The sequence below is a fragment of the Chelon labrosus genome (genome assembly GCF_963514085.1).
Source record: "Chelon labrosus genome assembly, chromosome: 17".
In the NCBI taxonomy this organism is placed as follows: Eukaryota; Metazoa; Chordata; class Actinopteri; order Mugiliformes; family Mugilidae; genus Chelon; species Chelon labrosus.
In genome coordinates, this window is record NC_140350.1 from 3,505,413 (window position 1) to 3,527,918 (window position 22,506).

Consider the following 22,506-nt stretch of genomic DNA (forward strand, 5'->3'; position numbering starts at 1 on the left):
GTAGAACACACAAGCAACTGTTTGTAGAGCCTTATACAATAGAAACACATCCCTCTCAGGGCTACACATACAGTACCTCTACCAAACAGATAATGACACCAAAGAAAACTGAGGTCATTTTCCTTGAATGTTGTAGCAGACTTATCCTGAGCTCAAAATTATTGATGAAATTAATGAAGATTTTAATCCAATTACCAGAGTCAACTTACTGAACACACCATCCAAAGACATGCTCATTAGGTTCATTGGTGATTCTAAATTGACTATAGGTGTGAGTGTGAGTGTGAATGGTTGTCTGTCTCTCTGTGTTAGCCCTGCGAAAGACTGGAGACCTGTCCAGGGTGTACCCCGCCTCTCGCATGATGACAGCTGGGATAGGCTCCAGCAGACCCCACGACCCTTAACAGGAACAAGTGGTTACAGAAAATGAATGAATGAATGAATGAATGAATGAATCTTACTGAACTGAAATCATTTAGAAGCGAAGTCTGAAGTCTGGTTGCTGCCTCTTGTAATCATCCTCCTCCAGAGCAGAGGGAGGAAAACTACCACCGTAGGCTTAAAGACAAGCTCTTTGTTGTAAGTGCTAAGCAGGAAGAAATAAAACATGGCACACAAAATATTTTTTTTGTTGTTCAAGTATTGGCTTTTATTGGTTCGTAATCACAAATTAATTGTTTGTTTATTTAAAAAAAAAAAGAAAGAAGGGAAACCTGGATTCTTTTGGTTTTAAACAAATGAGTGTATTGCCTAAACAGTTATTTATATGAATCTTAAAGGACCAGTAGGTGGGATCTATTAATGAGGCTGCATATCGCAGCCAACTGAATATCCTCACCCTCACTCAGTCCTGGGTTTCGTCCACGTAGGAGAGCTCTCCAGTCAGTTTGGCCATGTAACCCACAATAACCCAGAACAGACAAAGTTCTGGGTTACTGTAGAAACATGGATGGCTTTGTGGAAGAGGACATGCTCCCAACGTGAAGAATCCCCCTAAATCCTACACTTTAAACAGACTCATTTTAAAATCACCTTTGACATGGCTTTGAAAAAAGACAGAGCTTGAAAAGATGATCATCGCATGATTGATCCTTTTCTTTTTTCCCAATACCAACACTTATATCACATTTTTCTCAGTTAACCAACCTCCTAGAAAGAAATTAAAACAAAGTTCCACTTTGTGTCCATTTTGAAAAGCCAAAATTAATCATATGTAGGTTTCTAAAAAAAGTGTATTCTGAAAAAAACAACAACACAAACCAAAGTAAAGCCAGAATTAATCCACGCTGGAGTCATGGCAGCTGATTAGTGAAGAATACCGTGTATGCACTGGAGTACAAACTTTCTTTAAAAGAAATATTCGCTACATTTTCAAGGAACTACTTCAACAGAGCACAATATAAACACATTTAATATAAAAAAAATAAAAAAAATCAGGTTACCGACAGTTCTAGGAATATTTCAGCCTGGTATACTTAAGTCCTCGCCTGAATGTGCCGTATGAGGAGTGTGTTTGTGTATTTCTCCCCTTCTCTGAATACTGCTACTCCCGTTTCCAGAACTTACTCAACTAATACGTACAAAATGTGAATACCAATCTTCCCTTAGTTCACAGACGTTAGGAGATGCTCGCATTTATGTGTTATGATCATTTTTCTAACCACCCAAAATAATAATACTAAAGCTACTATAAAACCATACATGTTAACATTAAAGAAATCTGGAACCAAATCGTTTGACACTACCTGTTTTTTGGCCATATGCAAATTATGCCATGACTTTACTCTAAATGATGTTCTCACATCATCATCACACACACACATGCGCACACACACACAAAACAAAATACTTTAAAAAGTAAAACCACTGATGTTTCTGAGGACAATTACTCCTTTTTGCAGATTAATCATGATTTAACACTCATCATGATTAAGACACTGTAATGTCAAAGCAGAACATTACTGTCAAAAAGAAAAAATGTCAACGTACAAGTGTCCCGTGAAAACAACGCTTTCCCATAAGATCCACAAATTAATTAACACTCTTAAAACACTCTTAATGTCCAATAAGTCAAATTTAAATGAAATTCAATGTAAAACCAGAGAGAAATTCCTCTATATTCAAATATTATTCCACAAAGTTAAATACAAACTAAACTCCAAAACTAAATGTACATTTGTGTGAACAAAAAGTCACGTTCACATTGTGACAAACAGTGCAGGTCAGTTCAGTAGGTTTTAGAATGACTCCTTCTTCAGTTCTGCGTCCTCCTTCATCTTCTGCTCCTGCATGCGACTGCGAGCGGAGCCTACATGTAAGAAATCGACAAGTTTGAGGAATTGTGCTGCCATTTAGAGTAGATGAAAAAGTAGAATTAAGAATATCAAGGGGCAAATGTAAGAAACTGTTTTCACTTACTCATCTCTGCAAGCTTCTGTATCAATGTAGAATCTCCTCCAGGTTTGCTATAAATTTGAAGAGATAAAATGAGTTTAACTGAAATGAATGTATACATTGTTGTAATATACACAACTTGAGCCTGATACTGAGATGATTTTTATTTCTACTGTCCAAAAACAGAGTCTCCCTGATGATTATATTGTTTTCTTGCTTTCTAAAGCATATACTACATTTGAGTAACTTTGGTGTTCAGCTCTGACACCTGCACTGTTATTTGGGACCTACCTGCCATCTGCTTCATCTTGGCCGTCCACATCAAACCGTAACCTCTTCAGAGGCTTTGGAGTGGGGCCCATATCCAGAGTCCTCTTAAAGGAGCGATCGCTGCTGTTGACCATCTGGTTGATCTTCTGGAAGCGATTGGACTGCTGCACATGAAGGCAAAACGAGAAAAAGTACAAGAGTGAAGGAAAAACTTTTGGCACAGAGGCTGTTAAGTTGGCAAGATTCAGATTGAATATAATACAGAGCAAACTAAAGAGGCACATACCCCAAATGATTCACCAATTGATACCAGCATCCTGCAAAAAGCCCCCAAGAAAAATCATGTTCAGTTGCAGTTGGATGGTGTTTACTGGTTTGAAAATAATCAATAAAGCTGTCAAAGGAGAAAAATAAGTCCACCATGAATATGCTGGACTGACCTGGTGCGAGGCGTCATGAGACTTGGAGACATTCGTGGGCTTTTCATAGGAGAGATGTACACGTTGTTGCTTCCAGGCACACGTAGAGGGGAATTAGGGAACTTGTAGGGGCTGCGTGGTATTTGAGGGATTGGAGAAAGTGTAGGCGGCTAGAGAGAAACACACAACAGTAATTATGTTTACATGGACAATTAGTCTTCAAACCAATTCAAATCATTCTGATCAGAGATTCATATCTAACTGCACCATGGACACTACGTAAAATAATCTTGTGAGATCAATGCGTTTACATCTCTACACATGCGTGTGTGACAAGTATGTCCACTGTGGAGAGTTCAATTTATTTAAACATTGAATTCACTGATTAGAAGATGATGGGCTTCCAAAAATGGTTTCTTTTTCAACACTTGTTGAAACAACTTGCTTCAAGCTTTTCAATCACCTGGCATTTGAAAGTCATTAAATCTTTAGTGGGAAACCAGTGCATCAGGGTAAGAAGAGAGGCAGATGAAGTGATGCACCCATCATGCCTAGTGCCTACTGTACAAGCCTGTGGGGCAGTGCTATGATCTGGGGTTGCTGCAGTTGCTCAGGTCTAGGTTCAACAACGTTATGTGCTCAAAGAATGAGGTCAGCTGACTACCTGAATATACTGAATGACCAGGTTATTCCATCAATAGATTTTTTCTTCCTTGATGGCACGGGCATATTCCAAGATGACAATGCCAGGATTCATGGGGCTCAGATTGTGAAAGAGGGAGCATGAGACATCATTTTCACACATGGATTGGCCACCACAGAGTCCAGACCTTAACCCCATTGAGAATCTTTACGATGTGCTGGAGAAGGCTTTGTGCAGTGGTCAGACTCTCCCATCATCAATACAAGATCTTGGTGAAAAATGAATGCAACACTGGATGGAAATAAATCTAATCAAAACAATGCCACAGTGAATGCGTGCTGTAATCAAAGCTAAAGGCACTCCAACGAAATATTAGCGTGTGTGACCTTTTTCTTTTTTTTGATGGCAACTTTTCTTTTTGGCCAGGCAGTGTAATAACAGTGCAGCCCCTGACTGGAGAGGTGTCTCACCCTGGTAGACGCATACTGCAGGATGTTGGTTTTCAGCCTCTGCATGAATACTTGGTTGTAGAAGATAATGATGGAGTCGTAGTGACCCTCAGTGATCAGCACATGCTTAAAGGTCTGAAACACACAGAGTGATATTTCAAGAAGGTCAACAACACTTCTGTCACAATTCAACATGACATAAAAAATATGGACTGACAGAGAGATTATATGTGCAATTTTTAAAAGGCTTTGTCACCTCCTGGCTTGTGTTGGGCATGTTCTTGTACGATGTCACAATGGTCTTGAAGCGCAGATCAACACTCTTCACTTTACATATGGCATACATGGCCGACATCATCAACTACGAGAACGACAGAAGTATATGGACAGAAAACATGAATGAGCTGAGGGCGACAAAAAAAAAGAAGACAAGAGTGGATAAGCATGTGAGAGCAGCGTATCGTCAAATACCTGGTCGAGGTGGCGGTCTCTCATCAGCTCGTACTCATGCTGCAGAGTGTGTTGGAATAGGGTCCAAATGATGGGCTCCAGTTCAGGGTGGGATGACAACAGGTAAGAGCAGAGCATCTTCAGCCTTGTGTAGGCCAGGCGGTATACTACAGAGACACAAAACAATACAGATAGTTGGAGCAGCAGCAGCAGGTGCACACATCACTTAAATTATGTACATGTACTGAATACATTTCCTTGTTACGCAAGAAGGCAAATTTGGGAAGTGACCAGTTCTGATTCATTTAAATGGAGTCAGCAAAAACATACAGTTGTAGTGACTGAGTGCTTTCATTTCATGGTTATTAGAAGGAAGAGTAAGATTTATTACTCAACCTACCATTTACTAAAAGAGAAATTACTTAAAAAAGGCACCAGAGTCAAGATTTAGTTTTTCAACACATCAATAATATAACATAGCCATAGAGTGTGCTTATCATAAATATAAACCAGAACAACGTGTTACATTTTTTATAGAACAGGCTAAGAGAGTTGGACTTTGGGAGTCGTGGAGCTTGGCTGGCCGCCTGGGAGGCACCCTGGGCGGAAACTTGAGAGCTGGGTGTGGCCGGTGACTCAGGAAGCAAGACACGAACGCCTGGTCGCATGGGGGACAGATATCTGCATGTGCAACAGAGAAAGGGTGGAATGTGTCAGTTACGCCATCAACGTAAACGGTAAGTTTCCACTAAACTGTAAACACAAACCACAGATGTCTTCTTTTATCTGATTGAGAAATGATAAAATAATCAAACCTACAAAACAGAGAGCTCATGGTAAGAGTCATGGAATTTAACAAAAAAAATGTATGATGCTCACCCAGAACTAGTTAAATGGTGAGATAGATAGATACTTAATTTATGCTGTGGGATAAATACATTAGTGAGGTGTTAGGGTTTGAAAAACCAGCAACTTACAGGTCAGCTGCTGTGTGGTTGTGCTGTAGTGGTTGGCTAAAACTGGCTGGGGTCTCCACTTGCTCTGCTGCTCCACCCTCATGTTCTTGTTTCAGAAGGTCAAACAGTGGTGAGCCCTGCAGAGACACAAACATGACCATCTTCATTTAACCATGAATGTGTGCAGGGAATTCAAATTCAATACAAATTAGATTTTTTTTTTATGAAGATATTTGTGGAGCTTGATTTTTCTGTCCAACAGTACAGTGAACCCACTAATCATTCCAGCTCTAGCAGTCTTTGTATTTTTTGTTAAACACTGCCCTTAGCATTCTGTATTAACCTGACACAAAATAATCATTTTATTTAAACATACATTCCCTCAAATACCAACACACACGATTATTCTCTGCATCCGTCAAACTAAATGTCATGCCAGTGAAGGCTGCACAGAAACATGCAGATAAAAGACATGAGTTCATACAAGGAAGTGGTGGGGGTGGGGGTTTGGTTTATCACCCAGTGATTAACAGAGTAACTGCATGTATGGGCAAGCCAGTAGAACATTCTTTATGTCACACATGCTGCACCCTGCTGACGCCACTGAAATTTCAAGAGTACACGTACAGCCTTTAAAAAAAAGTCAGTGATTTGTAACGGATACCACAGAGCATTGTTATGTTTAGTAAATTGATTACTTAAGTCTTCTGTGTTCACTGTCAAAGTACAGATTCTTTGAATACAGGGCGGGGCTGATCTCTATAGCAGTGAGGAAGAAAAAAAAATATTTAGAAAGCCCTCAAATTAATGTTGGTAATTGCACAGAAAATGAAAAACTACATCAGTTTCTCATTGTGATATTTCAGAAGTCTCATTGTTCCTGTTTCATTTGTACAAAAAGAAAAATAGCAATGAGACTACTCTGGCCCCAGTCAAGGCTCCTCCCCGTGTTTCAAAAGCTCAGTCAGCTCCTGTGTGTCAGTGCCTCTCACTTGCTGGCAGCTGTGAGGTTCCTGTTTTACAGTCAAGCACGAGCAGAGTAGCGATCACCGTGGGCCCCCGAGTGCAGGAGCTTAACGGAGTACAAGAAAGGAGAAGAGTCACTCAACTGTTCACAGACTTGAGGAGAAGCACATGACTCTTTTCTCTACGGGGATAAACCTTTCTTCTGTGGAAAGACAACTGATAAAGACAGCACTTTGGATCACTGGACGTAAAGGACACCTTTAACAAACAGAAAATGGATGTACAGGACTTTGGATGCCATTAAAGGTATTTTTGTGGAGTAGCTGTATTTCATATTATAATTCCATTAAGTGAGCTTTCGTTAACATTTCAGTAACCATTTCCTATTCAAATGCCATGGAAATGTTCCCTGCCTAAAGACACGACTGAGGAGAACTTTTTCACGGCTAATGAACCAAACTCACCAGTCAAGTCTAAAGATGGATAATAAAACCCTACAAAACAACTGCAACAAGAGCGATGACTTCAAGTACCCTCTCTACAGTGTAGTTTTCAGCCTGGTGTTTGTAGTTGGACTTATCTTCAACATGATGGCTGTATATATTTTTGGCTGTACACTGAAGATGCGGAATGAGACCACGACATACATGATCAACCTTGTTGTTTCAGACTCTCTCTTTGTCCTCAGCCTGCCTTTTCGGATTGTGTACTTCATTAAACAAGACTGGCTATTTGGAAGTATCCTCTGTAAAATCTCTGTGGCCTTGTTCTATACCAACATGTACGGCAGCATCCTCTTTCTCACCTGCATCAGCGTTGATCGTTTTCTGGCCATTGTGTACCCATTCCAGTCCCAGACTATTCGTACTCGGAAAAATGCCAAATTGGCATGCTGTGTAGTGTGGGTGATGGTGCTTTCTGGAAGTATACCCACAGGATTCCTTTTGGACACCACTTCACCAAACAATACTAACTCGTCTGTACAATATTGTTTTGAAAACTACTCTAAAAAACAGTGGAAGTCTGAGCTGTCTAAGGTAGTGATGTTTATTGAGACTGTGGGCTTCATCATCCCACTAATGCTTAACGTCTTCTGCTCAGTCATGGTGCTACGAACCCTGAAGAACCCCCAAAGCCTCAATCGTGGAGGGAACCTCAACAAAGCAAAGATTTTGAGGATGATTGTCGTGCATCTGCTCATTTTTTGCTTCTGTTTTATCCCCTACAATGTCAATCTCATGTTCTATTCCATGGTCCGCTCCAATGTCCTGAAGGGATGCACTGCAGAACATGTGGTCAGAACCATTTACCCCATTGCACTATGCATAGCGGTGACCAACTGCTGCTTTGATCCAGTCATTTACTACTTTACGTCAGAGACAATTCAGAGCTCCATCAGAAAAAAGTCTAGAGTGTTTCACAACGGTGCCAAGCTCTTGAACAGACTTCAGAAGGACAGCCCACAAAGCAGCCCACATACTACACCCAAAGGTGCGTTCTTAACGCCTCTGAGAGACAAGATATTTAACAACGAGTCCACGGTCTAATGACAAAAGTGACAGGATTAATAATTCAGTGAGTAGGTGCTGATTTGAATCCAAGGACACAGGTGGCAACTGAATGGTCTTGGAACAACTCTACTGAAAACCCCAAAGAGACTATAGACTGGGATTTAAGACAATCATCCATCAGTCAATATAACAGTGGAGCAAGTAAAAGTGGAGGCATTTGTGTTGAAGCAAAGTTTAAACATGACAAGTTGCTGCAAATATGTACAAGCTTTTGCACAACAGCTATTGTAATTGTAGCCATCACTCAGAGCAGACGCTCCCTTAGAAAAAAAAAATTGCTTTGGCAACACTGACTCAGTATTATAACTCTTTTATTTAACTGTACTGTGCAGTTTGTAAGCGGTGTTATTTGTGGCCATCTGTGGTGTTATTCATGGCTTTCAAGCACTTTATAGAGCAGCATGTTCTATAAAAATGTATACAACTATTGAATAAAACAATGTATTTACTTTTTATATTTTAAGTATGAAATTTATCGTTTGTCTGATGAAGTGGGATGTTGTGAAATGTCTGGCATGAGAAGCGTCAGTTATTCATATGCTTCTCTCATGCAGTGCCACCAAATCATTTGCTTAATTAGTCATACCAGTAGTAACAATGCAGATACTAGACTGTGGCTGGCTGTGCTGTGTACATTGGTGTGGTCCACAGCTGCACTGCTGTCGTCAATACTACACGAACAATGTTGATGGCCGCTACATTTGTCAATTCTGTAGGAGGTTTAGTGCTGAAACGTAAAAGAATGTCAAGGCGTTGATCTGCCCTGTAGCATTTCTGCATACACAACAAACTTGGAGCATTTGGTAATCAAATCCTGTACACAGGCATGAATTGGCAAGTTACTAATACGTACCTAAAATGTAACTCAATAACACTATGAGCAAAAACACAGTCCACAGTGCAAATGGAATACAGCGGAAGTTAAATGAATGTGAAATATTTGTGTCGTCTTGTAAAAGCTGTGTGCTGCAAGACCGAGCACTGCTGCATTCCTGTTGAGAGGCTCGGCCCGAGGGTCTGCACTGACAAGGTTAGACTCATCAGCAGTGCAGTGATGAGTAGGACTGTGAACCGGAGCAGGCAAGCAACAACACGCCCCTCTTTTAAGATTGTAGCAGTTGTGACATAGAGCATAGAGGTATTTGGCATGAGACCATCATTATTTTTATTTTTTTAACTAGATTATGCAGATCATAAATTCACCACAGGTGACATATTAATACATACACTCACCAGCCAGTTCGGTTAGGTACACTGGTTAAAATGAATTAATTCTAATATAAACAGATTCACAAAATCCTCCTTCATAACTGTTTTAATGTTCAGTTTGTGTTGAAACAGCACCATAAAGTTGCAAATTCAACTAGATGATCATTCTGGAGGATGTAGTATGCGGTGCTGTTAAACTAGATTGAAGTAAACAGGAAGACACCTAGTGTCCAGTGAAACAGAAGTTGTTATATAAATAACAGAAACTCAAGTGTTTCTGTTATTTATAATAGAAACGTGTCAGAACAATACAATTTAATAATAGTACTAAAAACCCCAGGCTATAAAGATGAAAACAGAGTTGAACTTTTCTCTCAGATATTTAAAATAAGTACTGAATACCATAACCACATGAACCTGTGATTAAATGCAGGGGTGTATGAGAATTAGGTCATTTTCACTAATGTACCTAATGGCAAGTGAGTGCACAATCTAACTGTAGGAAAAATGAAGGCTTGGCTTATCTTACTTTTACTTCTAAATGAGCAGTCAAGTTATATAGCAAAAAAACAGACCCAGAAAACATAAACTGATCTGTTTACGACACTAAATTTATCCTGTTTTTCTTAGGTAGACTATATGAATAGTTGAAAGTGTCTTTGACTGATTAAACCTAGTTTTGAATAAAAATGTTTATCTTTGGTGCTCTCCAATGCTGACATCTACACCGACTTTCCAAAGAGCTCCATACCAAAATCTGACACACAAAATACACTGCTGTACGATTACCGCACCTTCTGTCAGTGAATTACTGCTCTTCCACTATCAGCAGGCTGGAAAATATAGTTAACGATCAACTCCGATCGCCCATGTAGCTTTTTAACCAGGGGCCATAAACATGACTGTCTCTATAAAGGTAATGAAACAATCTGCACTTAATTCTAAGATTAAAGAAAAATTTCAGTTCATTGAGAAAACTAGCTGGTCGGTATCCCTTAATCCCAGAAGCAACCTAGTGATGAGAACTTTTGAAGCTGTCTGAACAAATAAAATATAATTAAAATTTGTGAGCAATAAACTGCTTAGTGTGTGTGAAGAAAGGCGAGAAGGGAGATAGAGCTGGAGATAGGGAGAGAGAAAGGGAGAGAGACCATGACCTGAGTGTAGGTGTGAACGGTTGCGGTCAGTAGCATGTGCACTGTTACAGCATACTACCAAGTAATCCTGTTGATGAACACCAGCTCACTGGAGACGTAACTTTACAACGCTGCCACTGCATTGATCCTGCTACTGGTGAGTGATCAAGTTTCATCTGTTTAAATATTCTCTACAGAGTTTTATGCATGCATTAAGAAATTTTACTTTTTAAATCTACTGCCTGACATCATCCAACACAACTTCCACACAGCTTAGAATTCTATTTTTTCTGGATATAATGTTTATATATATATATATATAGCTTTTCCCTGGCTTTTGCAGTTAAAGAACGAAATAAAGGCAAAAAGGTAACACAGTGATATTAAGAACTGTTACTATTACAACAATAACTATTTGTCAGGAGAACAAAATACTTATAAATTAATTTACAGGAAAAAAGTGGGAGGTTGGTCCTAAAAAGTCCAAAGAATTTTTGAGACTCTGCTCATTCAAAAATAATTCCACAACTGCATTTAAAATATAATAAGTGTCAAATTATGTATTAGTGTCATTAGTGGGTGTTCACTTTTAATTCCTCAGTCAGTATTTAAGCTGTTTAATTACTGGTAATTACTTGACCCAGAAAGTGTCAAGCATGCTGATTTATAAGAAACATTAGTGGGTGAGTGCTTACAATCAGACCTACCAAAATGCTGACTGAAAGATGCTAAAATTGATATTTGCTCATCCGCCATAAACATAGTTAAATTAACATATCTTATGATCTCAAAGAATGATTAACTTTATGAGTCTCAGTAAATTCGTATTAAACTCTGCATGTAATGAAAACAAATGTTTGCTTGTTTTATGAGAAAAAGGGGTTGTACATAAACTTAACTGTCTTCTACGTATCTGAAGTCATTTATGTGCATTCTCATCACCCCAGCAAATGTACATACCATAAAATGTGACAGTTGGAGTTGATTAATGTTTCACTTACCACAGGTTGAATTGCTCCAACAGAAGCTACTGAACATGCTCCTTCCTTCCATCATGTGCTCACTTCAACCAACCTAATCTTCAGATATGTGAGCAACACAGTGCTGAGAACTGAAATTCATTTTGAAATATGGAGTTGTGGAATATGACTGATTTAACAGACAAGCCAACATCAGCTTTATTTAACTGTACTGTGGATACAAGCTACCGTTTCACCTTCTACCAAGTGTCCTACAGCATCATCTTCCTGCTGGGTTTGGTCACCAACAGCCTCGCTCTACGCAGACTGTGTCTATCTCCCTGCACTATGAACAGCACAGCCATTTACATGGCAAGTTTATCAACCGTTGACTTGTTTTTTGTGATCTCTCTCCCTTTGAGAATCTACTACTACCACCAAAAAGCTCAAGCCTCCAATACAGGAGATTCATCCAGTTGGACTCCTGGGGCGACTTACTGCCAGCTCACTTTCACACTCAAATACATCAGTTTGTACGGGGGCATCTTCTTCTTGGTGTGCATTGCTGTGGACCGTTACTTTGCTGTAGTGCATCCCCTTGCATCAACGCTCCGCAGGTTGCGTGTCGCACAGGTTGTAAGTGGGGGGATCTGGTGCCTGGTGCTAGGGCTTAGTGTGAGTTTGCCTTTGTTGCGCTCAGCAGCCACTCTCCAAAACCAGCCCTGTCTGCTGGACCCTTCCTCACAACACCACCGCACCATCATCCTGATAGCCCTGGGCTTAGTCATGGCGTCATTTCTGCTGCCCACTCTGCTACTCCTGTATAGCTACTGCAGGGTGCTGAGCGTTCTTAGCCAGCCAAGACACCGGTGCCGCAGCAACCGCCACAACCGCAAGCACACTCTCAGGGTTATTTACTGTGTGCTAGGCGTCTTCCTTGTGTGCTTCCTCCCCTATCACGTTAACTTGCTGGGATATACCCTAACACATCTGAAGCTGGTGCCCCATTGTGGCCTAGCCAAGGTGACCAAATACATGCAGCCCATGGTGCTTTCTCTAGCCAGTTTCAACTGCTGCCTCAACCCACTCATCTACTACTTCTCCAGTAGCCTGGTGCATAAGGAGGTGCCAGGTGGTGGAGGCAGTGGTAGCCAGTAACACAGTAATGCAAAAAAAAATCTCCAGTTTATGTTTAGGTCACTAATATATAAAACCTTGGCAATTTTCATATATTACTGTTTCCCCTACTGCATGATCTTCTGTTAATAACTGTGTGTTGACATAACTTCAATGTGTAACCCTGTGTGAAATGTTGATATTGCATAATATTTTTCATATGAAGTGAAATTGTGCAGAATCAAGTATTCTTTAGTAGTTTATATATTACTTTTATGTTATTCCTAAAATGTATTAACTTTCTTGACCAAACCAATAAATGGATTATAGGGTATGTTTACAGGGACAGTGTTTTTATGCTTTTGTATTCATACGTCTTATTAAAATGAAATAGTAGCGTTATTACAAAGATGCTCAAGTAGGAATGGGAAATGAAACTGACCGTCCTCCATGCAATCCTCTCCATGATTAGGTTCTCGCAGGTCTCCAGATGTTTGACAATATCTTTGCTCAGAGTGGGCTCAGCCTTGATGAAGCTCTCGATGACTTTGTAGAAGTCAAATGCTGCTAGGTTGAAAACATCCAGTATCCAGGGGAAACACACGCCTGTCTCAGCTGTGTCACCTCCTCCACTGTTGAACCCTCCATTTTTGAAACTGCTCTCTAATCATTGCAGAACAGACAAGATTATTATAATTTGTCACACATACAAGATCTGTAAACATTTATCTGCATTACTGTTTGACACTTTTCAGGATGTAGTATGTAGTAAGTTATTCATTTGTGAGAAAATTATAGGACACACCTCCATATGTTGCCATGACCACCTCCAAAGCACAGGCCAAAAGTGATGTGTGGAATGTGGAGTGATTGAGGAGTTTACTAAAAAGGAAATCAAATGACATGTATCAGGGAAAATACCACTTTAGCACATACCAAAACAATACAACACATGCACACACACCCAATGTTTAAATAAGTATACGAGAATACACACACATGCACTTAGATATACAATTCTCCAGGGATTTGATAAAAAAAAACTGAAAGAAATGTACCTGAAATTTTGCACAGATAGTCGCTTCTCTTCCTGTAAAATGAAGATAATTAGATAATGTAATGTAACGGCAGTGTAAGATTTAAAAAGAATAAAAGAAAACATTTTTGAATTAAACTGTTGAAAAATAAATGAATGAAATAAGAATAAGTTACTGTACCGATTTCAGCATTGCTTCCATTACTTTATAATACAGTCCAACACCAAGGGTAAATCGCTGAAAGATTAAAAGGAATGAACTCGGACTTAAAGTAACCTGAGGACAAAATGTGTTGCTATTGTTGCTCCTTGTTCTCGAGCGGTAGTTCTCACCTGCCTGCCATTCACGACACAGTGTGGACCAACTGCCTGACCAAATCTTTGGCTGAACACCTGTCCAAGAGTCTCCAAACGCTCCAGCACATCCTGAGTCGGGTCCACTGTGCAATGCTGATCAAGAAGAAAACAAGAAATGTATCACAGTAATAACTGTAGTTCATGGAACAGTGTAATTAGTGGCAACATTTCTAAAGACCCACTTTGAAATAAGTAGCCAGGTTAGTAGATGGCTGGTCTCCACTGGAGGTGAGATCAACCCTTAACAGATGAATAGAGGTCATGGCAGCTCTGATAAAGGAATACAAAAACAGAAACAAATGTGATGAAGGACAAACTCAGAATAAATTAATGAACATTTCTCAATAAGTCACAATAAAAGTGCCAGAAATCCCAGCAGTGTTTGGTTTTCCAGATGGATGGAGGGACAGATGCGTGAATAGATAAATACATGGCTGAAAGGAGGCGGAAGCATGGCTGCATGCACGGATGCACAGATTCAGCTAGGTCCAGATTTTTTATTTTTTTTTAATTTTCTGAAACACTGTTGTTTTTCCAAAGTTATTACAGGAAACATTTAGGAATTACAATCACATTTATACACATACTCCCATTTTCAGGGTCCCAAAAAGATATTATTGGACAAATTAACAAAATAATAACTCAAATATCCTGTAAAGCATGACCTTTAAAAAGTCATGCTTGAAGTGATGTGAATTTTTGGCAAGGTCTAATCTAGTCTTTCCATTTTTGAGGTTTATAAATGTTTATGAATGGTTAGCACTTTCTGGTGAACGTTCTGGTGAAATCTTATCTTGAGGCACAACGATATGCTTATCTCCCACAGAGTGTTCTTCTCTGGAAACTGTGATGATGTTTTTCTTTACCATGGAAAGGGTTGTGAGCTCACCCATCATACACCACTTATGTCCATTAAACATTGCGAGTCAAGAGTCAAATTACTTTCGGTCTCTTGAAAAAGATGGTCTCTGTATTAAAGACCTGTAATTCCTAAACCTCTAATTTGGATGTGAATACTCTCAGATTGAGGCTGGGTGCCTGAACTTTAAACCCATGTTCTTTATATAACTATTATATGACTAGAATAACACATATATGTAACACAAATTGTGTCAGTGTCCAAAAATATATAGACCTAACACATGAAGCAAGTCTTTCAAATGTATTTAAAATAATATGCAGATGTCTCTCTCTGATCTGTTTGTTTTCAACTAAGTCACACTGTAATCTAGTATATACACCGATCAGTCATAACATTATGACCACCTTCCTAATATTGTGTATGTCTACTTGTGACTCCAAAACAGTTGCATCCTGCTCGGGATGGCTGCTTCCTTCAAGGAGTGTCATTGCTATGGGGTGGGGCTGCCTGCTGTGGTCTAGGTGGGTGTTACATGTCTAAGTAACATCCACATGAATGCCAGGTCCAATAGTTTCCCAGCAGAACATTGGATTGTCACAAGATGGTCAATGTTATTTACTTCTCCTGTCAGTGGTCATATTATATAATTCACTTCCATAAGACTAGGATGCTTTTTCCATAACTGCACCAGTTCACAGTTGAGCAATCAACAATGTACGGTACAAAAAGCTGACATGAGTCTTCAGCCATTCTCCTCTGGATAGAAACAAATAAATAAAACACTGAAGAACAGGTGAGTTACTGCTAGCTGCTCACCTGACTGGAGTCTGGGGAGGGATGACAACTCCATCTTCATCTGGCAGACTCTTCTTTGGTGTTCTCTCCACCTGTGATCTGAAAGCAGGACATTGTTAAACACTGTTTTTAGTTTTTTTTAAACAAGTCACACTGACCGGTGAAGAAAACTAAATTACATCTCGACTTTAGGTGCAAGAACAGTCTCATCTCCGTCAAAGAACAGCCGTCCATCAATCTCTCTGCTCTTGAGGTAGTGCTCTTCATACTGCTGGTTGACGTCATTCACCTGTGTTGAACATTGGTAGCAGGGATAACAGTGTATCAGATGTCAATAGATAAATGCAAGTTTTACATGGAAAAAGACATCACGTGTCCAATAGTCAAACACTACAGAGGCAATACCCGCTTGGATTTCTAAACAGTCAAGATTCTGTCTTTCTTCTGTGTGGCCACATAAATATAATCATAGCCCAGGCCTTTATACTCTTGTAGTTTATCTAAACAGCAGCCAATTTGTTTATAGATTGAATGATTACAACTGGCCCGCAGTCTGTCTGTATCTGATTAGATTTCAGTCTAAAGAAAAATAAACATTTCTAAAATAAGCCATGGCTCCAACATGTCTACAACTAGTTTTATACAGACTTCATATAAAAGGATCCAATAAGGTATACATCCACTTGTCAGTTCATTATGTACACTAGAGATCATAAATAGATCTAATATGACAATTCTGCACTAAATGCCTCTTCACTTTCTAGTGTTCAGTTTATGTTGAAACAGCATCAGAAACGCGGTAATACAACTGGATGTAGTTTGAAATGCTGTTAATTAGATTAAATTAAACACAAAAGTATTTCTATTATATATCCTAGTCCACTGACTATAATGGGTTTGAACTGGGAAGTCAGACACTAAGAGGTCCTGTCCAATGAGAAGTGTTGAATATGTAGAGGAAATTGTTTTTATTACTTGACAGATAAATCTGAAGTTGCTGTAAACCCAGTGTTTTCAACAGTGATTTCGACCTAATTCGCCATAGATGGATAGATAGACATGGATTTATAAAAAGTTGTTGCTCAGCTACCTCCATGTATAGACTTGGATTGGAAAACATCAAGTTTTCCAGCAGCCAAGCGAAGCCACAAAACAAACTTGAGTTCATGTTGTACTTGAACTCAAGGATCGAATGATTGCAACTGAAGTGTAACCAGATCATATCTTAATCAAATAAACATAAAGCTTCCAATAAGTCTACAGCAAGTTAAGACACAGACACATTTGTAGAGTTAACTAATGTGGCTGACTTCTTTTCCAAATGAACCAGACTTTTCAATAGAAGTTAGGTTCAATAAGGTGACATTTATACATTATTTATATAACACACTTACTGCACACCATCTGTCCGTTGCTGGGGTAATATCAAAGTAAAATAAATATTTCCAGCATCCTTCTTCAAAGGAGTGTGTCAGTGTTAGCAAACAGTAGCATCCTGTCTCTGCTATTTTCATACCTGCCTCTCCAATATACTACCGTGACACCCTATAAAGGAACCCCTGCTTAAGTACACATTTTCCTTGCACCATGTATGTAATAACAAACATGTATGAACAGCAAAGAGGCCAGTTAACATCTGTTAGACACTCAAATGCTCAACAATGGCAACAGCAAGCAGGAAGGACAACTAATGGAAACAGTAAGTGCAAAGAAGGCAGAGAGAAACCAAACATAAGATTAGGTCTTGTGACAACTGACCCGTACCTGAGGAAAATCTGGGCTTCTTGATTGATCCAGTGAGTCTAGGAAAGCAGTGAAACTGGTCTGGTATACGTTCTTCACCTGGAAATACAAAAGGCATAAAGAGAATATGAGGACAAAAACGCAAAGAAGAATTTAAGTATGTGTATGATGACTGCAGTAATTATAAAAACAGATGAGAGCTTCCACCTCTTCTGCATTGCATTCATTCTCTTTGCACAGGGTTTCGAGAAGCTGCACATCAACCTCTGGCTCCGGAGGTCGGGATCTTGCTTTGTTCTGGTTGCGACGAGATGTTCGTGTTGGGGGGCTCTGAACTTTGCTGATGGCTGATTCTGAGAGGAAAAAAATGTAAGATGTTACACAGTCTCTGGGCGCAGTTACTAATATATATTTTCATGACGCATACAATTCACATTTTCCATGGCTGGGCAACACAACTAACAAATATACTGCTTGACTATATACCAATCAGCCACTATATTACAACCACCAACCTGTGACTGAATGACACTGATGATCTTGTCTCAGTGTTCTTTAGGGAAACCTTGGGGAAACCTTGGTCCTGGAATTTATGTGGATGTTACTTTGATATGTACCACCACCTGAGCATTGTTGCAGACCAAGTACACCCCATGGCAATAGCAAGGGGGTGTTCCTTTCATTGTGGTGCCCCAAGCAACGTATTCCACTATCCACATAAAAGAAAATGTGATACATCAGACCATTTATCACACCACCTTTTTCCTTTGTAGATGCTTTCAGCAGTGGACAGGGGTCAGCATGGTCCCCCTAACTGGTCTGCAGCTACACAGCCCCATATAAAACAAATTGTGAGGCACTGTGTGTTCCAACACCTTTCTATCAGAACTAGTTTGAACTCTTTCAGCAGTCTGAGGTACAGTAGCTTGTCGGTTGATAGGTGTTGATAGGAGATACTGACCACTCCAAACCAGGAACACCCCAGAGCTGTGGTCTTGGAGATATTCCTGCTTCTAACATCAACACATCAACCTTGCGGACAAAATGTTGTCTTACTGTCTTACTGATTATCTTGTTATCATGACATGTGTCAGTTGGTGGAATACCAACTGACACATGTCATGATAACAAGATAATCAGTCTTATTAATCTGACTAGTGATTATGACATTTCAATTAAAATGTTATGGCCGATCAGTGAAAGAAATTCCTTGACTTTTCTTGGAGTTGTTGTACAGTAAAGCCCAAGTTATGCTTCCGCGTTGACACAGCGCGTCCGTGCGTACGGACCTATTACGGACCTATTGCGTTCTTGCGGACCCCCGTGCGTCCTACGCAAGGGCCAGACGTGCACCTCCCAAATGCAGCAGCAACGCAGCGGCATTGGCTGTGATTGGTCCGCTAACTACATCCGCTGGAGACCGCTTTTCCGGTTTCCACTCATAAACATCATTGTCTCCTTTGTCGTGCCCTAATTTGCAATATAAGTATTTCTTCCTCTGCTTCAATAATTTGGAGCTCCAACGCCAGTCTCTCTGTCTCGGTGTCCATCGTTCACTGTGACTACGACAAAATCCGGAAGGTAAATAACTATACGAGGCGAGATACGTCACAAGAGTCTCGGTCGGTCGGTCACAAAAAATCATAGCGCCCTCTACTGGTGTGGCATGCATTTCGACACGTAAACCCCACGCAGAACCATCACGGTCTCACGACTGCGTCCAAGCAACTGCGTGGCCATTGCGTGACCATTGCGTGATCACTACGCGGAAGCATAATCCAGCCTTCAGGGTTGAAAATCTATAAGACATATGTTAAAGTAAATGATACTAAAGCGTACTGTAAAGAGGCTGCAGAAGGTCTGGAGAACAGCGCTTGATGAATAACTCCAGTGTACAGAGAAGCAACTGGAATGATATGACCAGGTCATCCTCCATCTGCAAGGCCCTTCCTGTAAACAGCAGAGACACATGAAGAGCATTGTCACAAAAACAATGAAGCTAGAAACATAACCATGAAACTGTAACCATGCAGAGAAACATGAACTCTACAGCTGAGCACAAAGGAGGAAGGAAGGGTGAAAAGAAGAAGAGAGATCAACATGAAAATAATTCCATCTAGTGTGTTAACAGCTTGGTCCTAGTGTGTTAAAATGCTGAACCTACCTTTGGCCAAAAGAAACATAGTCCAGCAAGTCTGCATGGTCTCCCTTTCCCTTGAAGATGAGACATTTGACCATTAACCGTGCACCTGCATCACATCCTTCATCACAATATCATTATCAAACACAAGACCAACAAGATACTAAAAAGAGTGACAAATAAATTTCTCTTATATGGCACAGAAGTCTTAAACTTACTTTCCATCTGACGTCAAAGCGAAGATTTTCTTACATGTTCTGAAACAACATGAAATGTTTGATTACTCACAATTATACCCAAAACTCTTACATAAATCAAGCCCTTCACTGTATTGTTATGCTCACTCACTTCTCAAATCTCTGATATAGAGCCAGCATCACATCATACTTCTTCTCCATTCGTGTCAGTGCTGAATTCACTTTGGAGCTTATTGTATCCAGGTTTACATCCAACTTCCTTACCAGATCCATAAACTGTTTTACGCTACAAAAGAGAAAAGATTAAGTTGTGTCACACGATATATATAAATAAGAACAAAACTGTAAAATCACATAACTGATGTGAGTAAATAGTAAAGTTAATTGTAAGACTGGTAAGTCTTCACCCTCTCCACAGTTGTCATAATGTCTATTCAAATGACCACAATTGCATGAAAGCAGGTTCACTATGAATTTGACCAAAGCCAATAACATATAGTTAGCACTCACTTAAGACTGACTGCTTTGAGAACCTGGGTAAAGGTGAAACAGGTGGCATCCATATCTACGACAGTCACAAACAGAGAAGCACCCCACAGCCTTTTCTGGCTGTCCTGAAACAAAATGTATAAAGAACAATGTTAGAAAATACTGTTTGGTCACAACCCGTCTCCTTTCTCTTGGGTGGAAGTGTTTTAAAAGAAATGTAATTAAGTTGTTTTTTATCATCTACCGGATATTTTTAAGTACCTTGCAAAAACTGGGAAATGTCTGTTTCTGGTACTGTACCCAGCTACTGTTTGAAAATTTAAAAACATTACAGCAGCCTAAAGTAAGGATGATAATGGATTTAGGCTTTGAACATATTCTCCGTAATGCAAATCTGAGAAAACTTTTTAAAAAGGATAACATGGAGAGTATCTGATTGGGAGGACTGAATGTCATCACGGCCACAAAATAATATATATGAACCATTGGCTGTGTCCAGAAGGAATGTTTTTACTCCCTTATAGAGTAGTTTTCAACCAGATTAACTTTACATCCATGTCTTGTCCAAAGTTTAAGCAGGACAGCCAGCGGGATCACAGCAGCATGAATGTACAGTCACATAACAATTGATGAATACATACAGTGACTTCATCCATGGACTCTTGAACATCTTTCCACAGCTTCCAAGCACGGTCACACACCAGGTCGGTCACATGAAGGCTCTTACACAGAGTCACAAACTCAGCATCCTTGTCTCTGTGTCTAGAGGATGGAGGTCAGAAATCAACAATCATAGAGAACACAAACACAGAACATCGTGCTATGCTGCACTGATGACAACAATGCGGCACTACCCGGAGTGTTAGCCAAAGTGTGAGTCAGACAAGGGGTGTATTTGTCTGTTATAACAGAGACACCTTTACACACACGTCAGTTATTAAATAGCAATAAACGGAATAAAGTTGTGCTGGGTTAGGACGTATCAAATCTCGTTGTATAAGCTTTAAATGCAGGTCTGAATTCATTTAAAGCAGCTAGCTAGTCAACCTGGGTCACATAAGCTAGCTAGCAAGAGTTGAGCATCTGAACAAACTAGCTCAATGTTACGCTATAATGTTAAAACTAAAACACTAATATTCCGACTGTTGACATGCAGCTGTGGTCGGAGTGAGGAACCATAACTTTTCTTACTTCTTAACAGATAACTCTGGACTTTCCTTCTTGTCAGGAGAGGCACTTTCTGCACTGGGCTTCAGCTCCTTACTGTGAGGAGTCACAGAGTTGCGTTTCTTCGGTGCCATCTTGGCGTCCAGTTAACAAAGAGGCAAATTATACAATTAAAAAAAAAAGAAGTGTGTTTTGAAGGTGGCAAATAATGCTTACTGAATTTAAAGCCCACTAAACGAGTTCCGTGGCAACAATACAACAAAACCTGAATAACTTCCTGAACCCGTGGTGAAGGAAGTGTTCGTTTTGTATCACTGAAACGCGCGGCGGAGTACCCGCGCGGCCGGTGCCAGTGCTGTTACACGCCCCCCACAAATAATGTTCACTACCACGAGTAAACGACCCCATGCATTGCGTTTTTGTGGTGGTTTGTGTCCGTTTGAACCTACGGTTGTCTACTTTAACATTAACTTAACGTTTCACTGCTTCACGTTTATCCAGACGCGGTGTGTTAACAAACATACAACAGCTTGCGTTTGCCGGGATCACGTGACAAACAGCAAACGAACGCACCCAAACTCTCGAGACAAAAACGCGGGAAAACATCTACGCAACATCCGTTCATTTGCATTTATCCCGCCATCGAGACGAGCACGGAGAGACAGCAAGCTCAAATCGTGGTATTGGCCACTAGCAGTGGTATTTCCGGTGGTAACCCCAGATACCACGGTAATTACCACTGCTAGTGGCCACTAGCGGTGATAATTGCCGTGGTATCTGGGGGTACCACCGGAAATACCACTGCTAGTGGCCAATACCACGATTTGAGCCAGCCCCTGCTGGAGGTGTTTACTCAGCACAGTGTAATTAACACGTTATTCTAGCTAAACCAATGTAGCTGTATATTACAGCGATGTGAATGCAACACATAGCCGCATCTACCTTTTACGTATTTATTTTATGTAAATATTTAATATATATATAATAATAATAATAATATATCCACGGAACATACCTTCATCTATCACTGCTTACATTATTACAGGTTACAATAAATTATTTCAGATCACTGTAAATTATCTTTTAATACAATACAGTAAATGTGATATTTAAGGAAGCGGACATGAATTTGTGCCAAACCGTCTCTCTATACTTTGTGTAAACATTGCCCTCTGTTGGTAG

General features: G+C 40.0%; 3 protein-coding genes across 3 annotated transcripts; 2 read left to right on the forward strand and 1 right to left on the reverse strand.

Annotated features, from left to right (window-relative positions):
* Positions 1-576: 576 nt before the first annotated feature.
* Positions 577-22,039, reverse strand: rb1 (retinoblastoma 1). Its single transcript, XM_084565060.1, has 27 exons — positions 21,349-22,039; positions 20,799-20,919; positions 20,179-20,282; positions 19,820-19,954; positions 19,690-19,728; positions 19,496-19,545; positions 19,171-19,281; positions 17,539-17,684; positions 17,353-17,430; positions 15,768-15,877; positions 15,610-15,687; positions 14,114-14,201; positions 13,908-14,024; positions 13,756-13,812; positions 13,597-13,628; positions 13,344-13,420; positions 12,981-13,201; positions 5,603-5,718; positions 5,152-5,306; positions 4,647-4,792; positions 4,432-4,536; positions 4,197-4,310; positions 3,105-3,253; positions 2,951-2,981; positions 2,686-2,828; positions 2,419-2,465; positions 577-2,308 (listed from the first exon to the last, which is right to left on the reverse strand). Exons 1-27 carry the CDS (start codon positions 21,456-21,458, stop codon positions 2,238-2,240), a joined length of 2,751 nt encoding a protein of 916 aa, XP_084421186.1. The 5' UTR covers positions 21,459-22,039; the 3' UTR covers positions 577-2,237.
* On the forward strand, positions 6,195-8,571 carry LOC311502716 (lysophosphatidic acid receptor 6-like). Its single transcript, XM_084565061.1, has one exon. It carries the CDS (start codon positions 6,997-6,999, stop codon positions 8,092-8,094), a length of 1,098 nt encoding a protein of 365 aa, XP_084421187.1. The 5' UTR covers positions 6,195-6,996; the 3' UTR covers positions 8,095-8,571.
* LOC311502717 (lysophosphatidic acid receptor 6) lies at positions 10,776-12,709 on the forward strand. Its single transcript, XM_084565062.1, has one exon. It carries the CDS (start codon positions 11,594-11,596, stop codon positions 12,578-12,580), a length of 987 nt encoding a protein of 328 aa, XP_084421188.1. The 5' UTR covers positions 10,776-11,593; the 3' UTR covers positions 12,581-12,709.
* Positions 22,040-22,506: the final 467 nt, after the last annotated feature.